At 45.8% G+C, this 23,516-nt stretch overlaps 1 protein-coding gene across 50 annotated transcripts in view; it reads left to right on the forward strand.

Moving 5' to 3' along the window:
• The window catches only part of Sorbs1 (sorbin and SH3 domain containing 1), a 223,662-nt gene that overhangs the window by 139,749 nt on the left and 60,397 nt on the right, over positions 1-23,516 (forward strand). For 30 of the 50 annotated variants that reach the window (XM_041661075.1, XM_041661076.1, XM_041661077.1 and 27 more), the window contains 8 exons: positions 624-765; positions 4,361-4,390; positions 9,561-9,736; positions 11,913-11,976; positions 13,656-13,730; positions 14,048-14,110; positions 22,926-22,973; positions 23,081-23,210. In XM_041661075.1, coding sequence (XP_041517009.1) covers positions 624-765; positions 4,361-4,390; positions 9,561-9,736; positions 11,913-11,976; positions 13,656-13,730; positions 14,048-14,110; positions 22,926-22,973; positions 23,081-23,210 — 728 coding nt within the window. The remainder of the gene's footprint in view (positions 1-623; positions 766-4,360; positions 4,391-9,560; positions 9,737-11,912; positions 11,977-13,655; positions 13,731-14,047; positions 14,111-22,925; positions 22,974-23,080; positions 23,211-23,516) is intronic. The other 20 variants (XM_041661063.1, XM_041661068.1, XM_041661078.1 and 17 more) reach the window with 3 other exon arrangements.

Consider the following 23,516-nt stretch of genomic DNA (forward strand, 5'->3'; position numbering starts at 1 on the left):
TATTTCTGGGGGCGGTCTCAAGTTTTTAAAGCCAAGATTCTCCCATGTCTTGGTTCAAAGAACTGTTATTTTGATGCTCAGTGAAGAAACGTCCCAGCAGGGTAGGATCCTCCTCAGATCTCAAAAGCCAAAGCTGCTGAATTTGCTCAGTGATTCTGAAGTTTGTAATAACTTTCCTGAGAACCATTATAAGGGGGTTCCTCTGTTCTTCTCTCATGATTTGTCTGATATCTCCCTAGAGGGTGCCTTAACTTCCCTGACTTTTCCCACTTAACCAGTCCTCGTTCTTGGATCGCATTTGGAATTGCATGAGTTTTGCATGTTGTACTATTTTGATTTGAATTTGCTTTTTAGTAACCAGATTGATATACAACTATTACTAGGTGAAAATAATGGATGATACTGAGACTTTCAGCAACATTTACCTACCTTTCTTCTCTCCCCCCTTACTAATACCTACAAAGAGAATAAATTTCCAGATTAAACTTCTAACTGGAATGGACTCATTGGTTACATTTTTGTTTATAGTTAACGTTTTGTAGAGGTTTCTATTCCTTCTTCTTACAGAGTCTTTATTCTCGATGTCCTGTATTCACTCTTCTTTCTGATGTTTTGTTTTTCAGGGCAGTCCTTTATTAAATGAAGTTTCTTCTTCCCATATTGAAACTGATTCCCAAGCCTTCCTTCCAACAAGCAAACCGTCATCTGCCTACCCCTCCACCACAATCGTCAACCCCACCATAGTGCTCTTGCAGCACAATCGAGGTAAGGCAGTCTCTTGCAGGATGTAGTCTGCAACTCTTCCCAACCCTGCCCCAGGCCATCCGTCCCAGCTCTTGTAGGACCCACAAAATTGATCAATCCTAGACAGAGGCTCCTGATCTGGAATGATGTCAGGTATCTGTGAGACTGGGCTAGTTCAAGTTCATTGCTGTGCTTTCGTCTTGTATGTTTATCTGCAGACGGTTCATGTGCTAAAATGAAAGTGTGTGTGTCTGGTTCTTCGCTGTATGATTTGTGATGGGGCTTTGCCTCAAACATGCCTGCAATATGTCTTTTAATTTCTGTCATAAAAGGACTGACTTCGTTCAAAGTAGTCAGTTTCTAGAAAGCGTAGTTTTCAATACCAAGTTTCAAAAGAGGAAACAGTGAATAGATGATTGTCTACAATGTAGAGCGTGTCTTTGTGGCTCTGTACAGAGGCTCCTAGGCTGTCTTCTGGTTATTGGCTAGTCCTCTTCTCACAGCAGGCTCTGTGGTAAGTGGCCATTCAGTGGCAATCTCCTTGATGGAGACTCATATGTCTGTCTGCACTGCTTCCATCCACATGGCCCAGACAGCTCTGTTTAGGGGTTCTGATTGGTTCCTGTTGTTTCTCTGGCTATTCCAGTTAGTCCTGCAGCATCTCTGAAGGGGCCTCAGGGTCAATAAAAACCCACGAGCTTTGAAGTAGTCATAATATATTTTTACCATTCTGCTTTAAGATTCAGGCAATGGTTCTAAATCCCAACTTTTCCACTTTGGAGTTGCATAGAGGAATAAACTCTGAGTTTATAAGAGTCCTTTTGCCACATGACATGGGACACTTTGAGGCCATCTCCCCGGAGAGGGCTCTTCTGTGTGGAACCCAGGGAACAGCATATCCTGGTTTCAGTCTTCTCTTGTCACCTTCCTCACCCACATCATAGTGTCCTCCCCTTCCTGCCTCTCCCTTAGGGAAGATGGGGCTGAAATCTAATTTCCATTGCTTTCCATACTGAGGAGAAGTTTCTCTTTCCTCCTTCTCACTGGGAAAGTCGATGCGTAAAGCATTTTCTCTCACTTAAAATATGTTCTCTCAAATCTGAAATGGTTGCTTTAGTGGTTTCAGTTCTTTTTCTTTCTGTCTGTCTTTTTTTTGCACTGTGTGGCCCCAGTGTTCTTTCAAAGAACAGAAGAGTGCTCCGTCTAAGTGGCCATTCTCCTTCTAGCCTTGCCACCCTCCCTGGCAGCTCCTCTCTGCCAGTGTCTGTCATGCAGAACAAAGAAAAATGCAGGAAAAAGCAAAAGCCTCTCTGTGAACTCCTTCATGACTCACTGTTCTAAAAAGCAAGTTGGTTCCCAGAAAGAAAGACACTTTCTTAAAAATCGGGATTTATTCCCAAGGCAACTTGGTTTTTGGGAAATGCCAAGCGTAATGTCAGCTGCTTTTGCCAAGTCCCTCTGACAACACCTACAGGGACGTTTTCAGGCACCAAAACGCCTGAGTTCCCTCTTTGTTTCTTCCTTGAATAAAGTGAAATTTTCTTATTCATCAAAAAGGACTTTCGGTTCCTGCCTTTATTTTGACCAAGTCCTGTTTTGGGTTCAAAAATGAGAATTGTTCTTCAGAAAAGCATGAGAGTAACGGTTCTACAGGCAGATGGATCTTCTTTAAACTCATGAATGGTTTCCCATAAAGAGAGAAACCATGGGTTCATCCCAGGTAAGGCAGGAGAGGTAGGGAAGTGGGAAGGAAACTCCACCAGTAGGGTCTGGAGCAAATGTATTTGGTACTGCTTGGAATGTACCCAGCCTAGCGTCTCTGCTTCTCCTCACAGAACGGATTCTTAACTATTGCAAGGTTTCCTAAGGGGGTGATAACTTTATTCTGTATCTGAAATTCTACTTTAGTCATCTTTTAAAATAATTCCATTTCTTTCTGTCTAGACTGTCACAGAGCACAGTTTGGCAATGACCCTGTCTCCCGCAGCCAGCCTCCTGCCATTAGGGACAAACAGGCGCTGAGCCTCTGGCCTGACTCTGGTGGCCGTGAACAGCACGGTCTCCTTTCCACCCTTTCTTGATCTTTCAGGCCAGCATGTTTAGGGCATCGCTTACCTGCAGTCAGCAAATCAGGGATTTGACTCAAGAAACCCGAAGGGCTGAAAGAGGTACATGGCCCCCTGCTCAGGACCTTTCTGCCTCTATTTTGTGTTGGATCATGAGAGTCTAGTTAACCTGCAGTTCATATTCAGGAACTCTGGGGATGGGATAGGAAAACAAGGTTCCAGAGTTATCGAAAGTTTATAGGCAGGCCATTGTGCTTGGCAATGGACCACCTTGGAAAGGAAGACCTTATGGTACCCAGACAGGTCTGTGGACAGGAACGGTCAGAGGATCCTGTGAATGAACAGCTGTTGCACACCTTCGAAGTCAGGAGCGACAAGGAAGACCCGGCTGGCACCTTGCAGAACAGAATGTGGCACCCATAGATCCCTTTAGATACCATAGCACCGTGACATCACAGATCAGGAAACTGAGGCCACGTGGTTACTTGATTGGTCATTGTCACATTGCAAGTCGCCCTCCCAGCTGAGCTTGATACTCACCTAGGCTCTCGTGCAGCTGGTGCGAGTCTCTTGCTCAAAGCTTAGGTGGCCAGCTGCCATGTCCACTGGCCTTTAGCTCCCACACTGCTCTGTTTACTTCTTCCCCATACCAATTCTAGCATCAGAATAGGAATGCAGCCATGGGGTAGGAAAATGGCATGCATGGGCCAACCAGTATGGTCTATTTTTATCGCTCTGCTTGATATTTGGCAGCTGTAGAGGGTAAAGGTTACTTGTGTGCTTATCGAATAGTGAGTGCACACAGGATGCTGCCAACGAGACCTTGGGCTCCCCTCCACATGATTACCTAGGAGGGTGAGCAACTGCATGAAGGACGGTGGGAGAGGGGGGTCACGAGGGTTGGGAAGAGCTGGAGACTGGAAGCTGGAGATTTGGGTTCTAGAACCAGATGGTCTTCAGTGTTATCTTGAGTAATCTAACCCTGTAGCCCCTAGCTAATACTGATTATTTTTAGAATTTCTTTATTACCCGGGAGCGGGCAGATGTTCGGTGACTAAGCCACAGTGCTAAGGACGTTCATTGAGGAAAATAGCTGTACCTAACAGCCAGAGCTGTTGCTAAGATTTCAAGTGCTAGATAAAAAAGCTCTTACAACGGGGCTGTCATTGGGCAAGCTCAGGAGATGGCAGTTGTCATGTCTGATCTTAATATATTTACCAAAAGGTACCGAGTCTGGGATGTTACGAGGTCTGTGTGAACCCAGAGTTGTTGGAAGGGTCATGAGTGATGAGATCACTTTGAAACAAGAGGGAACTCGTAAAACACTTCGGTGGGCCCAGGTCCTGGTGCAGATCTGTAGGTCGGGGAGCTGGGGAACCTCTCACTACGTCAATGACCGCTGCCTCAGCTGGGCTGTGTGTTTTAACACCCAAGCCTAGAAAACAGCAAGGACCAGAGTGTGAGGTCTTAATTAGTTATGCTGGGACTTCTCTGCCTTACCGGGTGCTGGATAAGTATCACTTACATTGTGTTCTTTTCTTTCATCACAGAACAGCAAAAACGACTCAGTAGTCTTTCAGGTAGGTGAGCCATCTGTTTATTTACCTGCTATCTTCAGATCCTGTTCCAGCTAGTGTCCAATCGGCACAGTCTTCTGAATTTCCCTTGTGTTGATTGATGGGCCACAGGGATCATGCAAACAGGAATAGTTTCTATACCCTGGAGCAGACAGAGCCATGAACCACAGTAGTAAACGTGCCTTGTGGAACTGTGAGGTGCACCCAGGTAGCCAGACCAGACTGTGCCCAGTCCAATGGAAGGTCTCTAAAGAACATTCTGTTGGTCTGTCTCTCTCTGAGATGAATCAGGGGTTGGGAAATGTGGGAAGTTCTTTCCTTTCTGAATGAAAAAAAAATTCTGCCAGTAGATGGATGGCCCCCTGTGACAAGTCTAAATGAGCGCTCCCAGACCCACACAGTACTCAAAGCTGCCACTTGAACTCATTGGGACTCAATTCAAGAGGGTATACTTAATAGACAAGGGTAGCAGTCTGGATCCCAAGCAGATGACGCTTCCTTCCTTGCTGACTACACCTTTAAGTAATCACCAAGGTCCCTGATGGTGGAGTAACCGCAAATACAGTCAGTTGTCAGGGCTCCTTCCTAAGAGGGTATGCAGGATGAGACTGTGCCAAGCCAGGGAGGCTGAGATCCTGGAGAAACCCAGGGATGGAGGTATTCAACCATTTCCTGCTGCTTCCAACCCTGGTTTTCACACTCCCATTCTCTTCTGTGAAGGAGGAAAGTGGCCATGTCTGCCAGATTGTTTCTGCTAATGGGTGACTTTGCCCCAAGCTTTGTGCTGAGTGCTAAGTAGGCATGAAGTGCTGTGGTCTTCAGGTGCTCGCATTGACTTTGGTCTGTATTGAGTTCCACTCTTGGGCCTGGTGCAGAGGCAGGCTCTGGGGCTGCAGAAGGGTGCTGTACTGCCCATCAGCAGCTAGTGGTGTGGCATGATGGCTTAGTACTGTCCTTTGCTTGTGGTCTCCCTGGGAGGAGCTAATGAAGGCAGTTGTTTCGCCGTCCAGACAAAGCCTGTGTGTACACAGGGCACACGGAGCAAAGGCTCATGAGCTCTAGCATAAGAACCTCTGATCCAGTGAGGAGCTGAAGCCACCAGTTTCTGAGCAGCTGCTACGTGGTTTCTGCATGACTTTAGCATACCGCTGCTCTTGTGATTTGGGCAGAGCCTGACTGGGGAGGACATGAGGTTCTCACACCCTCTCAACTTTATCAGGACTTGGCTACAGGACCAGAACTATGGTTAATCTCAAGGTGCCCTTCACAGCCCTTCCTTGAACCACCAGATTCCAGCACACTTTATTCCACTGGCCAGCCCAGGTAGCCGTGGATGGAAAACACGCACACACACACACACACACACACACACACACACACACACACGAGTGGGGGAGAGGGAGACATCTCCTACCTATGGTAGCTTGGAAGGATTGTTGAAATTGATGGAAAAAGCATCTAACTACATGTTGGGAGACCCAGAGATTTTTTTGTTTGTTTGTTTTTGTCCCTGGGTAAATGACATCACCTCTCGTACCACAGTTTCCTCATGTGGGAAAGGGGGTGCTAATTTACGGTCCTGCCTTCAGGGGCTATTGTCTGTGACTGAAATGAGGAGGATGCTGTCCACACTGGATAGTGCCATGTTCATGGGTGGCTTCTGCATGATGCAGGCAGGCTCTTAACACACGATGCCCTGGGTTTCCTTGAGTTTGAGAACGGATCCACTGGTCTCCAGGAGCTTCCTGGAGTGGCATTCTCTAGCTTCTAGAGAATTCTCTAAAGGACATGAGCATCTACCTACTACCTGTAGGTCTGAAACACAGGACTGCCAGCCTCTTTCCCTTCAGCACGGTCCTAGTGAACATCTGCGGGGCTCAGCAGTTAATCGAAGAGTATTTGGCCTTTCATTGCTGTTACCAAATACTTGGCAGAACACCTCAAGGAAAGGAAGTTGTTGGTTGCTGGTGGTTTTAGGAGATTCAGTCTGTCATGGCAGAGAGGGCCTGGTGGAGCTGTTCACACCCTGGTGAAGATGAAGCAGAGAGAAGCAGCAACAGAAGGAGGCCAGGACAAGATGATGGCCCAGTGAGATGCTTCCCCCAACCAGGCTTCAACTAGGCTTTAACTTCACAACCTCCAATAATAAATCTTGAATTCATAGATAGATTAAACCACTGATTGGACAGAGTCCTCACAATTTAATCATCTTTGAAAATGCCTTCATTGGCATAACCAGGGATGTACTTCACTAATATGACTCCAGTCAACTTGACAGTCAAGAGGAACCATTGTGGAGAGTTATCTGGGAATGGAGACTTAGTGGTGTTGGCCTTGTGTGGTTTGTGGTCCCCTTGGTTAAAGACTGCAGATACTGACACAGAGTGTAGAGAGACCACTGTCCTTCCCCCAGGGAAATATAAGCATTGCTTTAGACTGTCACGAAGCTTTGGATATACAGAAAATCTGTCCCACCTCCTCCTGAGAGAGACCCCATTTGAGGTTGTTATTATCATTTGTTTACTGATTCAAAACTTTTTTTTAAAAAAAAGATTTTATTTTATGTGTATGAGTGTTTATATGCATGAATATATGAATGCCATGTGTGTGCCTAGGGCCCCTGGAGTCTAAAGAGGGCAATGAATCTCTTGGAACTGGAGTTAAAGGTAGTTGGGAGCTACCCGTGTGGATGCTGGGAAACACCTCAGTTCTCTGCAAGACTAGCACGTGCTCTTAACCACTGAGCCGTCTCTCTATCCCCCAACTCAAGGCTTTTTGAAGCATATTGTAAAACCAGAAAGAAACACTTGTAAGGGATTAGAATATGATGTAAGGGATCAGAATGTGTACTGTGAATTTCAGAGGGTTGCCTTCCTTGACCTGTGTCACTTTAGGGTTTTACTGTATCAAGTAACATTTTTTTCCTTTGGGGTCTGAGCCTTTCATGTGTCAGAATCCCATGACATTAAGCCTCTAAAGTTTAAACAAGGGGCGGGGGACACACACTGATTTTTTAGAACAAAGTAACTGGAAAATTGCATTTTTTAAAGAAGATTTACTTGGTCCAGAAGCCTTGAACACATGTCTATGGACATCATCTCATAGTGTCTAAATACCAAGCAAGGTAGAGTTTGAATCAGTTCACTGGTCCCTTTTTTATTTCACTTGAGGAAGGCCTTTCCAGGCGGGAGGAGAATGTTCGGAGACCAAGTCAAGGGTAGACTGGTAACTCAGAATCCTCTTATATTTGGAGTTGTCTGACGGCTCTTTGGCCTTGCATTGGAATTTCCTGAGAAATTCCAGAAATTCTAGGAAGACAGTCTGACCTGGCCTCCTTGGAGGTTTGTGGTAATGGTATGGGGATTGGGTTTTCTAAGCCCTCCTTAGATCCACAAGTAAATTTAGAAACCATTCTGCCCTCATAGGTGGAGCAAGGCCATAAGAAGCTTGTCTGAGGTCAGGGGAAAGTGACTCTGTTGAGTAGATCAAGCATTAGAAACCTGAGCATGCGAGCTACACTGTTCCCACCCCCTCAGCTGCTTCTTCATACATGGACACCTCTGACTTTGTCACCGCTTTGCATGGAACCTCATATCCCACCTTCCTGCCAGAAGACACTTGATCCCCAGCCAGCACTTTGCGCTTCTCAGTCAGGGTGTAACTACTAATTGATGGAGGTTGGGGGAGAGACCTGCTTTAGTCTTCACTGATAAGACTTCAGCCCTGCTTGGCTTAAGCCCCTTTGCCCTCCACCTGTTTCCATCTGACACAGTTCTTCCTCTGTGATGAGTTCACTCCTGCTTCTTTTTTCACGCGTGTCCCTTTCTCTGCAATCTGGTGCCCATTCCTGTTGGCCTCCTGAAATAACTCTCACAGAGTTCTTGTCCCTTTCCTGTTGCTCGAATGTCTCCCACACAGACTTGGGGATTCTCTGCTTCTCTGCCTGTTTCTTTCATATTTTTCAGTGTGTGACTTCGTCCCTGGGCTCCGCTTGCTTACTTCCTTCTACCATAAAGATCTGCCATCATCTTTGTGCTGGTAGCTGTAAAACTCCATCCTGCCAAGGCATGTCAGCTGGGCCCTTCAGCATCTCCTGGATGCCTTAAGGCCTTTTTATTTTATTTATTTATTTAAAGCCATGAATTCTTTTTGTCTTATTGAAGAGTTTAGTGCAATGCCAGGCACCTAATGAAGTTGGAATAGCTCAAGATGGCACATAGTTGATGATGCTGTTCCTTCTGCCAGGAACATCCTCCACTTTCTTTTCATCTGGTTGACTCCTTCCTCTTAGAGAAGTTGGCTCTGAAACTAAATTCTGCAACTAAGCTGGGTGCTGACTTCCTCTGTCAGTCCTCACTACTCTGATTCTCGTTGCTCGTCCTCTAAAGTATAAGCCCCCTGAAGACTAAGAGTCTGAGAGGTTTCACCTTCATGTCTACATGCAGAATGCTAGGCATAGCACCTGGCAAGTACTTAGGGAACATCTCCATCAACTGGATAGTCTGGCTTGGAAAAAGAGTCAGTAACGAGTGACCGTGTAATCTGTGGACCATTCCTGGTTTGTTTGTTGGCTCTCTGGAAGTTCCAGTCGTAAACCAGGCTAAATAAACTGTAACGAGCACCCAGCAATGCCTAGCTGTCTGAGTACTTTGCCTTACAGCATCTTTGTGAGCTTCCCAATGGAAATGTCATTCCCATATTTTTTGAATGAGAAAACTAAGGCATGGGAACATTAAATGAGGAGACTTAAGTGACTCCCAAGATTAAAAAAAAAAAAGTAACTTTCCAGTAATGATTACCATTTCCTTGAGGTTTTACCTGCTCCCTCACCTTTTCTGATATCTTCAGAACAGTTTCATACCTCTACAAGCTTCTCTTAAAGAGCTAGATAACAAACATTTGATGCTTTGCAGGCCATGTGGCCACAGCATACTCAGCCATGGTAACACACAAAAGCATTCATAAACAATGTGTGGACAAACCACCGTGGCTGTGTTCCAGTGAAATGTTACTTACAAAAGCAGGTGGCCGGCAGTGGGCTGGACTTCACGGACCCCTGACCTACGTGGGGCTAGTTCCAGTTGGAAGTTAGCAAATGGCCCTTTCCCCTAGCTGGACGGCGGGAGAGTTTTTTGCTTTGGAGTTTAAGCCTGTGGTTGCTTTTCATTTCCAGATTCTGCCTCAGAGAGAAGAGTGGGAGAGCAGGACTCAGTGCCAACCCCAGCAGAACTCACCTCGCCCAGCAGGGCCCCGGAAAGGAGAGCAAAAGATGACAGCAGCAGGCGGGTGGTGAAGAGCGCACAGGACCTAAGCAATGTGTCTATGGATGAAGTGGGCATCCCACTCCGGGTACGAATGTGGGTCTTCGGGTCCTCTCTGGGCTTCATCTTAAACAAGTACTGGCAAGAATGTGGCCTTATGTGTCTGTGAGCCCCCTTGGGGGGGGGGGGGGGTCACTGTGGCTTGGAGGGGAGCACAAACCACACCCCAGTGAGCATATCCAGACTTCTCCAAAGTAGGTGTAGGGTGTTACTAAGTCTCGTGAGAAAAGGAACGCCTGGGTGGAGCACAGTTGCGGAACTTTCCTGCAGCAGAGCAGCCAATGGGCTTGGGCTGCCCATGCTCCATAGGCAAGACTGTCACTGCGTGGAGCCCATCAGCAATTCTTGTTCCAGAGTTAAGGGCATCCCCAGCAAAGTGAGGCTGTGTATCTGGGTTCAGGAGGGAGATTCGTGGATAAGAGTTGCCTCATCATGAAAGGTAAGCAGGACAAGGCCACCAGGCAAAGGAGGCCCTTCAAGGCCTTCAGGACCAACAGGCCTCTTCCTGGGCCAGGTGTGCCAGTGCTCCTGAAGGAAAACGTGCCCCTTGTGACTGGGTCATACTAATCCCACTTAAACCCACTCCTCCTTATATGTCCACCAGACCACTGGCTGTAATATGTGTCTTTGGTTTCCATTTGGAAAATGGGGCTTTTTTTTTTTTTTCCTTTCAGAGGGTAGATAGAAACAGTAGTAGTCTAAGCCTTTGGAGAACTCTACTTTGGCCATATGTAATAACAGAGAGAGTGATCAAAGCTCCTATGCTGGACATTATCTTATATCGCCATTTGAGTGGTGGAGCTCATAGGTTGCTACATCAGTCAGCTTAGCTGTGCTGTTAGGAATATTCAGCACAGCCTGCTTATGGAGTAAGGAGAGGCCTATCTGGGATCATGGTTAGGGAGGTTCAATTCTAAATTTGAGCCGCCTGCTCTGCAGGAGCCTCTGACAAGGACAGCATATCATGGCAAAGGCATACTAGTGCTCGTACAGTGTGCTGGGGAGCAGAGAGGATGGCTGGGTGACACCCCACATCATGGCAAGGGTGTACTCAAAGTTAGCGTTTGTACAGTGTGCTGGGGAGCAGAGAGGATGGCAGGGTGACATCCCACATCCTTATGGAGAAGTCATCCCCAGTGGTCTAAGGACCTCTCACTAGGCCCTACCTCCTAAACTTCCACAGCACCTCCCAGTGCTGCCTGCCTGGGAGAGAAGCCATTAACTACAGAGGACACACATCCACACACAGCATCAAAAAGGCAGGGATGTGCAGGATCACATCACTCCCAAGATCTCATGATGCGTGGGTGTCAGAGTGTCTACAAATGCTGCGCTAGTTGGCCCTTCTACTTTCTGACTCTTCTCTATGTGGGACAATGCACTTTGATTTGTTTTCTATTTATTTCCCTCATCTGTAAAATGGGGGTGATACTATCTTATTCAGCCACCTTATTTTATTTCTGTCTTTGGAAAAGGCCTGGTTCCAGTGAGCATGAAAGCCCTGGAATTGGCTGCCATATGGGTTCTGTTTTAATGTATGTGTTTTAAACATGGCTTTGTGCAAGGTGACTTACATACATTTGTACAGAATAATCCAGAAGAAGCAGAGGTAGATTGTGATAAGAAGGATTTATTGCCTTGTGGTTCTGGGAGGGCTTAGCTTCAGTTTCATGAAGTCTGTGTGTGGAGAGAGACTGTCTCTAAAAATGAAATTTTAAGGAAGGTGGGGCACAGGGCTAGGGAGATGGTTCAGTGGTTAAGAGCACTTTCTGCTCTTATAGAAGACTCAGGGTGCACATGGCTGGTTCTGATGCCCCCTGCTGGTCTCCACCAACACTGTGTGCACATGGTACACATAAATTAATACAGGCAAAGCATTCAGATACATAAATTAAAAATAAACATGTGTTTTTAAAAGAAAGAAAGCATGGCATATTTCAAATCTGCCTTTGTCTGTTACATCCTTAGGCCAAATCTCATTTTTCAAAATCATATCTGAGTCTTTTATTATGACTGCTTTCTCAAAAGTTTTGCCTTTAAAGGAAGTTCTCAATACTGCAGCTAGGGATGCGCATGCTGGAGCGCTTGCCTCATGTGCAAGGCCCTGGGATCGATCCTAGTACCACCCTGCTTGATTTTGACTTTGTCATCATAGATCTTCTGAATTGCCCATTGTTTTACCCTTTGCTTCTGTTTTTCTCCAGAATACTGAGAGATCGAAAGACTGGTACAAAACCATGTTTAAACAGATCCACAAGCTGAACAGAGGTACCAATTTTCACTTACATAAGTCATGTGATTCTGTGGGAATTTGTTGTCGATTGGTTATGGGCCTGTTCTCAGTTCATTTTGACTCCAGGAGTGTGCTCCGTCTATTGGATTCCATTAGGTACCGGTCTGCCTGACTTTGGCCATGCACCCGCAGAGCACAGGTGGGAGGGTTGTACCTGGGCCTGCTTCAGCTTTGGGACTTGAGGTCAGCTTGCAAGTCCTCCCTCCACCTGTTGTGCCGCGCAGGAGGCTGAGAGCGGCACTCCGCCCATGCTCCCACACCTGGAGAACAGGCAGTTCCATCTCCCACCTGCTTCCAGCTTTAGGAATAGCTTGTGTCAGCCCATGACTGCTTTGTGAGGAGATCAAATGAGCAAAGCCCTGGACTGGGAGTTCAGAAAACTGTTCTTCCCTGGAGCCTGCCTTCAGGCGATTATGTGCTCTTAGGTGGATCTTGTATCTTTCTGTGTCTGTCCTGCTTCCAGTCCTCTGAAGGGTATTGTGGCCATTCAAATGGGAACACGCTTGACCCTGTGAAGTGTGATGCTATTGTGAATCTCCGAGGCCATGCTAGTGTGCGAAGTAAGCTTCCCCAACTGGGGACCAGAGCTTGGCAGGTAGAGAATCAGTCGTGAGCTGACACACTAGAGCGAGGGGCTTACAGATCCAGAGGACCCTGGGATTTCAGTGCGTGAACCAGCATGATGGCGGGACCTCAGGCTCGTGCTTTGGCAGATCACAACCCTACAAGCTTAGCCCCCACTGCTACCTATGCTGCCCGTCAGTTGACAGGCAGGGATGTCACTGCACTGTGGGAAGGGAGTCACTCTTCCTGAGAGCAGAGCATCCTGTCTTTCTTTGTGCCCAAATCCAGTCTGGCCGCCTGCCATGAAATACACCAAAGAAATAGTGTTCCCGTCAGTGTTCCCATTTAAGTCACAAATATCCACTCTCTTTGCCTAACTGTATATGCTAAACATCACTGTCAATTAGCTTTGCTGGGTTCAGAATGATCTACACTCTTCCTAAATATCAGCTTCTCTGAGTCAGGTGTATGTTTGCTAAGCTCCATCACGGTGGTGCTAAAGACTGGGTCTCCATGGTAAAGTCACTGCCCACTTCTTCGAGCCATCGGTGACTCCCCACCTTCAGACCTGGCTTTGGAAGGCTAAATGCAGGAATGAATGCATGCATATGCACAGAATGTGTTATTCTGCTCCAAGGCACCCATGGTCTTCTTATGCTCTCGTGATTAACACCGCTAAATTACAGATTCTCGACACACCTGCCTGCCCTAGTGGAGGCAGAGGCACCTGAAAAACTTAACACTCACTTGTTTGCTGGATTCTGATATGTACAAACCAGCTTTTGATTTGTAAAAAAAAAAATCACTTTAGGATAGTGTTTTCATTTATCATATTTCATATCTCTGACTTAAAAATGTGAAATTTGAAACTTGGTGTTTAGTGCTTCTGTCCATTGGAGTCAGTTTCTATGTTTTTGAGATGACTAATTCAGGCAAAAAGACTGGATTTTAAGGTTATTTTATATCATTAGTGAAGCTTATTGTATCCCAGAATTCAAGGAGTGTAAACTGTGTGGATTCCTACTTATTCGCTCTCTCTGTTTGTATCTTCCTATTCTCTCTCTCTTTCAAACGTGCTCCCACTGCCTAGACACTCCTGAAGAAAACCCTTATTTCCCTACCTACAAATTCCCTGAACTTCCTGAAATCCTGCAAAATTCTGAAGGTACCATAAGTTTAGACAGTGCATCTGTTGTCATAGCTTTAAGTTAGTTCTTAGAGTCCCATTATAGGTGTACAGTTTGGCTTTTAGATTTTGTTTTTAATACTCGTTTTCGTCCCATGAGCATTTTATTTCACTCATTTGCATGGTGTGCTATATTAAAATAACTAAGTCCTTTCTAATTCATTAATCTAAGCGTGATGCCTGTGTGCTTTAATAACACTAAGATAGATAATCATTGGAGAGTGTCAGCCGGGGGTTAATCATTTCCTCCGCGTCATGGTGGATAGCTTCCAATCCCCTGCTTTTCTCTGCTGCAGAGGACAACCCTTACACTCCTACCTACCGGTTTCCTGCATCTACTCCTAGTCCTAAATCTGAAGGTAATTACAGGAAATCGTGTGCCTCGCTCCTAACTGGTGCTCTTACTTCTCACTGTGGGGTTTTTGCTGGTGGCTGAGGAAATCTTCCTGTTTATTTGCTTCCCCTAACCTTTTGTGTGGTTGTCTCTCCTCATGGCATTTTAATCCCTGCCCCTATAGGGTTTGCATACCTTAGGGGTAGCTTTCATAATGTGTGGGGCTCTGAGAAAAGCAGCTTGTACCAACTACCCAAGGCCTGGTATCTGGGGTGTCACTTAGTGTATTCTGATGGCTGGGCAGTGACTTCAGGAAGCTGAGGAGGGAGACCTGACAGCTATCAACACTAGAAGCTTACCAGTTTCCCACACTGCACCCGATTGTCACTGGGCCCCTCTGGCCATGGGTCCTCAGGGTGTCTCTCTTTGATTGGGAATTCCTGAAGAGGTGTGTAGGCTTAAGTGTCAGTTTGGGTGAGATATTCTTCAAAAGAATATTTGGGCTAAACTGGGAAGCATTTCATACAAGAGCTGGATTGGAATATGACCTGATATGGAGAACAGCTATGCCTGTGCCTTGGAGTTATTCTTCTTATGCTGGGGGAGGGGGTACGGTGTGGGGGAGAACAGTATCAAAGAAGGCTGTAAAAGCTGGGTGAGGGAAAGTATCTTGGAGAAAACCCTGCTACTCCCATGGGATTGGGAGATGGCCCAAAGCCTGTCCTAGACAGGGCCCTTGGCTTCCTTTGTCTTGGCTGTGATCTCAAGGCAGGATTTCATGGCCCAGTATCAAGTTCTTAGGTCATTGGTCACTGCACCTTGGAACACAGGCTGATAGCAGGGTCTGCTTTCTGTTACATGGGAAATCTGGCACAAGAGGAAGTAGGGCTGTTTTGCCTAGAGATATAAACAGTAAGAGAAGGCAAGAGAGCTTGCCACACATTTTTAGAAGTGGGTATGTTTATGTATGCCTATGCATACACACAATATTTTCAGAGACAGAAAAAGGAAAAAATGGCCTTAAAAAATTAAAAGGTTAAAAACTTTAAGTTGAGCATAAGAAGCCATACTAATGAAGATAATTAGGCTTCAACACAAATTTTGAAGACGTTGTCTTCCCCTAAGAGGTCTTTTAAAAATAGGGTAAATTCTCTCACGCCCCCACCCTGCCTAGATGACATGCCTAGCATATTGCGGATTATATTCAGTTAGATAAAAGCTTTTTACAAATGTGAAAAGCACGTGAGGAATTTTAATAATTGTTGGGCTTAATTTTTTTTTAATGTTCAGGAGGTTTTCTGGCTTTCTGAATCTGTGGTTTTATCCTGTCTGAGCATCATAAGCAATGTGTCTGTGAGTGCCAAAGGACCACCTTAGCTCTGTCCATGGTGCCGCTCCTCACAGGCAGCTCCGGGGCTCTGTCTGCACATTGATGACAGATCAGCACCAAATGCAGCCTCTGCCGTAGTTGCTAACATGCACTGAGAAGGAGAGACGGTAGAGGTGCATACATATAATCCCAGTGCTCAGGAAGCTGAGGCGGGAGGATTACTATGAATTCAATGCTATATTGGGCTACATAGTAAGTACCAGACTAGCTAGGGCTGCTTAGTGAGACCCTTAAAGAGGAAGAGAGGAAGGAAAGAAGGGAGAGTTCAGCCGAGAGAGAACCTAGAAATTGGTGCTGTGGGTCTCATGCGGGGGTGGAGTAGTCTGGTTGATGCTACTGTTGTTTTGTTGTCTTGTAATTCAGAATTTGGAAGTAGGAGTATCTGTAAGAAGCCTATGAAAGCCTGCCTGAGGGCTGGTATGTCTAAATTGTAGTCGTTTTTAAGAAAGAAGATACTTCTAAGTATCTCAGAGCTGATTGTTCTGAGCAGTGGGGCCTGTGAGCACGTGCTTGCCCCAGCTTAGAAACCTTCCTTCTCCCTGAGTGAGCAAGTAAACTGCTAGGCAGATGCTGGAAGATAAATGGGACGGCCATTTCTTAATGAGTTTACGTGTTGACGAAAATAATCCTCTGTAAGTTACAGCAAAGAGCAGTCTGGGCATTTTATAATCCTTAAGACAGCTCGGAACCCCACACTCCTCTCCTTTCCCCTCCCCGGATTTTATTTAAGGGGCAGCAGTGTGTGGTGACTGCCGTGCTCTTACTGCTATTCCACCTAACACCAAAGCTGCTTCAACATTTCCGTTGTGCCCTTCTGCACCTGAGAAATGTATGTGTTGCTTCACGTATATACTTATCAAACATTTACTGACAATAAACCAGAAAGAAACTTATTCTAAGCTGGATGGTGGTGGCTCACGGCTTTTATCCCAGGACCTGGGAGGCAGAGTTAGGGGGATCTCTGTGAGTTCAAGGCCAGCCTAGTCTACAGAGCGAGTTCCAGGACAGGTTCCAAAGCTGCACAGACCCTGTCTCGAAAAACAAAACAAAAAAAAAAAAACAAAAAAAACCCAAAACCAGAACCAGAAATCTTTCTCTGTACAGTCAAAACACTGAGCTAGAGTTTCGGTCAACGTTGGGGTATGTGGAGTGATGCTGTGTGCAGTGCACAGTATACATGTATGCTCAGAAGCATGGACGCAGTGGAGCTGCCTGATAGTTGGGAGCCAGAAATGCCTTGGATTTGTTTGCTTTGAGTTTGAATTCGCTTTCATTCATTCCATGTTTTAAAACTTTTTACTGATTCCAATTTTTTCACTGCCCACACTCAGCCACAGATTTGGAGACTTTGGTGTCCACTGTGAGGCTGTGTGCGGAGCACATCACTACTGTCAACCTTATTTTCATCTTCCTAGCACCCACGAGATGATCCTGAAGAAGCTTGGAGGGGGCGGTTAGGTAGTATGTGCAAAGTCACACAGGACGTGGTTGAGTCAGGATTCAACCATGGCTGATTCTGGGGAACTCTGAACACGGGATTTTGTTCTGCTGATCCTCCCCTCCTGATAGACTTTGTGCACTTGATTGCCCCCCCGCCTTTGCCAAGAGCTCTCTGATAACTCATGGCAGCTTCTCTTGAGTCAATCCTGTGTTGGGCTGCTGAGCTGGTGTCTCTTGGGATCTGTGTGGGAACATGCAGTTAGGAAAGCTCCCCAAGCAATGAGACCTGTTGCAAAGAGAGAGGGCCCGCTTGTTTTTCCCGGTTGCCCGGCAAGCTTACACCCGAAATAATCACACAGAAACTGCATTCATTTAAACACTGCCTGGCCCATTAGCTCTGACTTCTTATTGGCTAATTCTTACATCTTAATTTAACCCATTTCTATTAATCTGTCTATCGCCACGTGACTATGGCTTATGGGCAAGATTCTAACCAGCATCCATCTCAGGCAGGAGATCCATGGCGTCTCTCACTCTGCCCTTCTTTCTCCCAGAATTCAGTTCTGTCTCCTCTGCCTACCTAAGTTCTGTCCTATCAACTAGGCCAAGGCAGTTTCTTTATTCATTATCCAATGAAAGCAACACACAAACAGAAGGAACTCCTACACCATAGACCAAGCATGACAGACCCACTGAAATGTCAAGATTTCTTCCTCAAAACTCCCCCCACTCCTTGCACCAAAGGACCAACGTGCTAATTTGAAAGTTTGAAAGTTTAAGGGCGGTGGAGAGATGGCTCAGAGGTTAAGAGAACTGACTGCTCTTCTAGAGGTCCTGAATTCAATTCCCAGCAACCACAAGGTGGCTCACAACCATCTATAATGAGATTTGGTGCCCTCTTCTGGCATACAGACATACATGCAGGTAGGACTGGAGTGAGGACTGGAGATTCAGAACTCTGGCCTTGTAAGGACAGCTGACTTGGCACATTCGCTGTCAAGAAAAGATATTTTTACACAGTGTCCCAAATCTACAACAAAGCCAAGTAGCTGTGACCCACGACCTATGAGGACCCATTGAACCACACTGGGGTGAGGTCAGAGAGCAGCTTTCCTCCTGGTTCGTGACTCCCCTTAGCACCGCTTCTCGTTGGAGGTTGGAACTGCCATCTCTGTTGCTGTGACTCATGCTGCCACTTATAAACATCGTCACAGGGGTCCGTCTATGTTCCCCTTCCCTCCTTCTCCTGCTTTTCCTCAGGCAAAGCTTGCCGGAGGCAGTTTTCTCAGGCACACATAAAGCTGAGTGAAAATAACTCTCCTAGCTGTGCAGGATTTCTATGAATAGCCTCATTTTTCTTGAGTTTGAGTGAAGTTGTTCTGTTGTGAAGATGTTTGGCTGACTTGTGCCTCCTGCCCCAAACTTTTGCTAGTCCTGCCCAGGGGAGGGGCCAGGCGGCTTGTGGCAGTCACCTTTGTTCTCCTTATGTGAGCTGCCCAGAAGGTCCCCTCCCAGCATGTGCAAAAGTCTTTGGTCTGCAGCATAGTTAAGAACTGAAGCAGACATCCCCTTTCCACCTCGGGACCCAGAAGGCTGGATGAAGATGGGAATGGTGAGCCTTCTCTAGCCCGTGGGTCCCTCCAGACTCTGGGTCTCATTAGCCCACGGATCCCTCCAGGCTGTCTCCCTCAGTTTGTTCCTTTCCCATTTTCAAATAACTTCTCAGAATTCTCTTTCTTAGGAGTGTGTCTTCTGCAGCTTCTCTCCACTCTCTTGTGGCCTTTGTTTTCCATCCCTTAATATATGGCAGTCTTTAACCAGAACATACGTACTCTGTGACTTAATATATGGCAGTCTTTAACCAGAACATACGTAATCTGTGACTTAATATATGGCAATCTTTAACCAGAACATATGTAATCTGTGACTTAATATATGGCAGTCTTTAACCAGAACATACGTAATCTGTGACTTTCCACACAAGCCCCCTATACTTGCCTTCTTTGTCCCCCTTTGCTTGCCTTTTCTTTGCCTCCCCAGACTCTATCTCCTTTTCCTTGGCTGTTTTCTGTGGGATGTTTTCTGTTTCCATCTTGTATCCTTGTTCTTGCTAAGCACAGGGAGTAAAGCCTCAGAAGGAATTATATTGAATGACGGAATAAGATCGTGTTAAAGTGAGAGCCGTTATTATCACAAAAATAATTTTAGGTTTAAAGACTTATGAAGCACTAACTGGAGATTTAATGGCACAGTTTGCGGTTCTGTGAATGCTGCTTTTGACTGAGCATCCCATTTTGTCACTTATGTAGAGCTTTAAATGGTTTGGTCCAGCAATCTCTCCAGTTGACTTTCAGAATTCTATAAATTCTAAACAGCAACTGCAAAATCAACCCTGAAGGAAAGCTTTTAGAAATTCATTTAACGTTGTTGTTGTGTTTGAAAAGGCAATTATGCAGCTCCTGGCAGCTCTGGGACTAACTATTGTGCCACAAAGGCCGGGGAGAATGTTGTGTGTCAACACCAGAGCCCATCAGGGGCCTTTAAGGCACCAAAGTTCACCCTGTGTGTGCTGCGTAATGTTCAAGCTTCCTGGAATGGTTGACTTGGGAAGTTCTGAGTGTTAGTGCCAAGGTTTGATGTCAGTTGCTTGGTGTTTATTCCAAGGGGCAAAGATAGCATATAGTTCCATCACAAGCAGGAATCACAAGATCCCCGCTCAGCTGAATCCCCTGGCATTGTTGTCAAGAACGCTTGGAGGCTGTGACAGCACACTCTGCGTCGCTAGTTCTTAAAAGACTTGAGAAAGGTTTTTCTTTGTGTACTTATGGTTAAACAGTGCACATGTATATTACTCTGTTTGGCTATGGGTTGAAGGATGGCCTTACACTCAGCTTTCCAGGCCCTGGTTATTCTAACTGTATACCCAGCTTCCTCATTGTGGAGATGCTTACCAGGAGAAAGTTTCAGACAACAGCAAGTGCAGGATGTAGCAATGTTATATTATCCCCGGAGGCCAATAGAAGGCAAAGTGAGTGCGGCAGAGTTACTCTGAAGGCTTGCCTAAGCATCTCCTTGAGTGAGCAAAGGCTTCAAGGCTGGAGATGAGATGTCTTGGCATGTGGTGCCCTTCAGTTTTAGGACAACACCTTTCATTGCTTCTTCCAGACTTAAAAAAAAAAAAATGGAGTTTCCTTGCCCAGGATTGGAGCTATAAAGGTGAAGTGAAAGGTCATAATAGCCACTTCGTCCCAGGACTGAAGTGACCTCTTTCTTACTGAGTCACCGGGGGCAACTTTTCTTGCCTTCTTGGACCCTGGTCTCCTTGTTTATAAAATGAGTGGTATAGCTAGTTTTTGCTATTATTAATGGTAGATTTTATTGCTATTTTAATTCATAAAATGAAGTAAAATTTGCTTTTATTAGATTTATGAAAGAGATAACAAAAATAATTGTGGACCTTGTCATACTTGTTGAAGTTGTCAGATTAACCTGTTTGACAGCGGGGTGTTTGCATACAGTCCCCAAACCTATGTCCATGCTAGAGTCCTGTGGCCGCCGTGAGAATGAAAAGCTCACTCACAGCGACACCCTGGCCATGTGTATCTTAGGGTGGATGAGACTCCGTTTTCTACCGTGAGACTCTGACTCAGGGAGAGAAGAAGCAAGGATGGGCGAGAGAGGACGAGAGGAGGAGGGGGGAGAGTGAATCAGTCACTCAGTTTCTGCCCTTGCCCTGTCCCATCCCCTTCTTGCTTTCCTCTGCATTTTAACTCACCAGAGTCGGGCTCCTTGAGCTGTTTTCTTCCCCATCGCATAAGAACTATTTCTCACTGCCTTCTAAAACTTGACATTAGAAATGTCTAGAGGAAACAGTGTTGAAAAATCTTAACATTAATCTTCACGTTAAAACCCATTTGATGCTGTCCCTGCGCTCCTACTTTGTTCGGGCTTTAGTAGCCATGTGATAGTTGGAACTGGCCTTTCCACCACCTGCTGCTAGGCTGCCATCTTCCATGATTCAAAGAGGTTTAGGGTCTTCAGCTAAAATATTAGGCTTGGTTTAAAGCAGTGTTTTGTTTTCAAAGTTAACTTGGGGTGGGGCAGGCCAGGTGCCCTTAGCTAAAGCTGAGTTTTGGTGTCTTTTGATACCATAGTGCTTTATAAATACATCACGTTCCTTAAAAAAACAAAACAAAACTCTAAAACAAACAAACGAAAAGCTAGTAACACAAAATTCTTCAGAATACTTTTTCCAAAAATACATTTCTGATTCCATTTCATCCTTCCACTATCGTATTTTTGGAAGTTAACATAAATAAACTTACCAATACTCAGTTTATAATAATGAAAGGATAGTGGGTTGTCGTGATGCAGGCCTGTAGTCCTAGCACGCAGAAGACTAAGGCAGGAAGACTGCATTAGAAATCAGCCTGAGCATCATCGTAAGGCCTCCCCATCCCACCCTAAAAAAGAAAGGCTTGGCTGTGTTGGTGAAGAATCATAGTCCCTGTCAACCCTTGGTGTTGACTAGTTCTTTTAAAGACAAGGGGAGCTGGAAGGAGAACAAGTTACCCTGGTGCTGGATTCCTATCTGTTGTTTTGGCTGAGGGACACCTGGGACAGACAATAGTGAGAAGAAGGGAAGGGCCAGAAGGTAGAAGCTGTTTTTGAATGCTGCTGTACTCAACATAATAGTAATGTTTGCTTTGTTTACATTTGATAGAACATTCTGACCTTTTTTTGCTCTGATACTTAATTTGCCTAGACACAGGGGCTTGATTAATACTGTCATTAATACAGCATTTCAAATCCCTTGACTTGACTTTGCTGCTTAGGTCATGTGTTTTGCTGGAATAGTGTTATGGATCTTAGTGAATGAAATTGGGTCTTTTTTCTAGATGCAAGTACCATGAATTCAGATGAGCAAGGTATTGGACTCTCCGGCACTCTGGAGAAGAAATGTTTAGGAAGGATTATCATGGATGTCATAGCTTGTACTCGGGACAGATCTGTTCCTGTAAATGACCTGTGATCTGATTTCTACTTTAATACATGCACCCCTTCCCTTGAGGGGTTCAGATCTTTTCTTGGTCATCTCAGAACCCACTGTTCAGTTTATCTAGGGGTGTGTACACACACACACCTATAGAACCCATCATACATCACAGAAATTCATATGAATTTGACTTGTTGCAGACTCAGTTTAGATGCTCACACCAAGCAGTACCTTCACCGAGCACCACCCTGAGTGGTACCTTCACAGAGCACCACCGGTACCTTTACAGAGTGTCATCCCAAGCAGTACCTTCACAGAGCATCACCTGAGTGGCACCTTCACAGAGCATCACTCTGAGTGGTACCTTCACAGAGCGTCATCCCAAGCAGCACCTTCACAGAGCAGCCTCACATCAGCCGTGGTAGTGTTAGATCCTGAAAGATCTACTCACTGAGCAAAGCTGAGGTGTAATCCGGGTTTTCTTGAACTCTTTTCTTAGCTGTAGGACCTCTTTACCGGTTGTGTTGTCTGAAGAGCATACGCAACAGGTCAAAGCTACAATAGGAAGCTAGGAACCACATTCTCTGGACCTCTTTTCCTTATCCAGTAATAGCCATGAGCTTAGAAAGAGGCCATGGCATCCAACAGGCAAGACCTGAGACTGAGCATTGAGTGACTGGATCCTTCTCAGCCCCCACTTCCCACTCTGATAGATGCAAAGCTCTGCATTCCAGCTTTGGTGGGGGACCTTCTCCTTGTGAGGAGTCTTATCTCCGTACATCTCCTGGTGTCTGAAACCAGTTTCTGCTGGGCTGTGTTGGATCTGAAGGACTCCTGCAAGCCTCACTGCTCTGCAGTGTAGTCTATGTGATGTAGCCCCAGGCTTGAGTCCCTTCCCCTCTGGGTCCCTGGTGTGGCTGGATGTTGTGCAGGACTGTGGAAGGGGGCGTGGTGGGCACCCTGGATCTCTCACTTGAGTCTGTCCTGCCTGACTTCCTCTTTTTTGTTCTCTAGATGATGATTCTGATCTGCACTCTCCTCGATATTCCTTCTCTGAAGACAGTAAGTGAAGCCCTTCTTGTGGGGAGGAAGGGAGGATGGTGGAAGAGACATCTTGAGGTTTAGTTTTCATTTGAGTCTGAAGTATTTTGTGTGTACTTTCTCTCCAGCAAAGTCTCCCCTTTCTGTGCCTCGCTCAAAAAGTGAGATGAACTACATTGACGGGGAGAAAGTAGTGAAGAGGTCGGCCACACTACCCCTCCCAGCCCGCTCATCTTCACTGAAGTCCAGCCCAGAGAGGTAAGTGGTCCCTTGGATGCTCATCCATGTCTCCCCAGTATCTGCATCCCAGGAGCTTTTGTTAGGAACAAGAAACGGAATCTCTGTGCTGTCACCTCTCGGTCCATACCCTGATCTGTGGAATAAGAATAAAAATAGCATGACTTCTCCATGAGAGTGTTGCAAGGATAAAATAAGCGATTGCACTTGGCCTTGCTATTAGGGCCTGGTTCATAGTGTGAGCATAATTGCTATTGACTATAATTAGTATAGGCTTTTATCTAGTCAAGAAGAAAAGTTTGCAGTATTAGGTATTGAAGCCAGAGT

The sequence above is a fragment of the Microtus oregoni genome, unplaced genomic scaffold (assembly GCF_018167655.1).
Source record: "Microtus oregoni isolate MIOR12 unplaced genomic scaffold, Mior012 000012F_ref0000307, whole genome shotgun sequence".
Taxonomy (NCBI): domain Eukaryota; kingdom Metazoa; phylum Chordata; class Mammalia; order Rodentia; family Cricetidae; genus Microtus; species Microtus oregoni.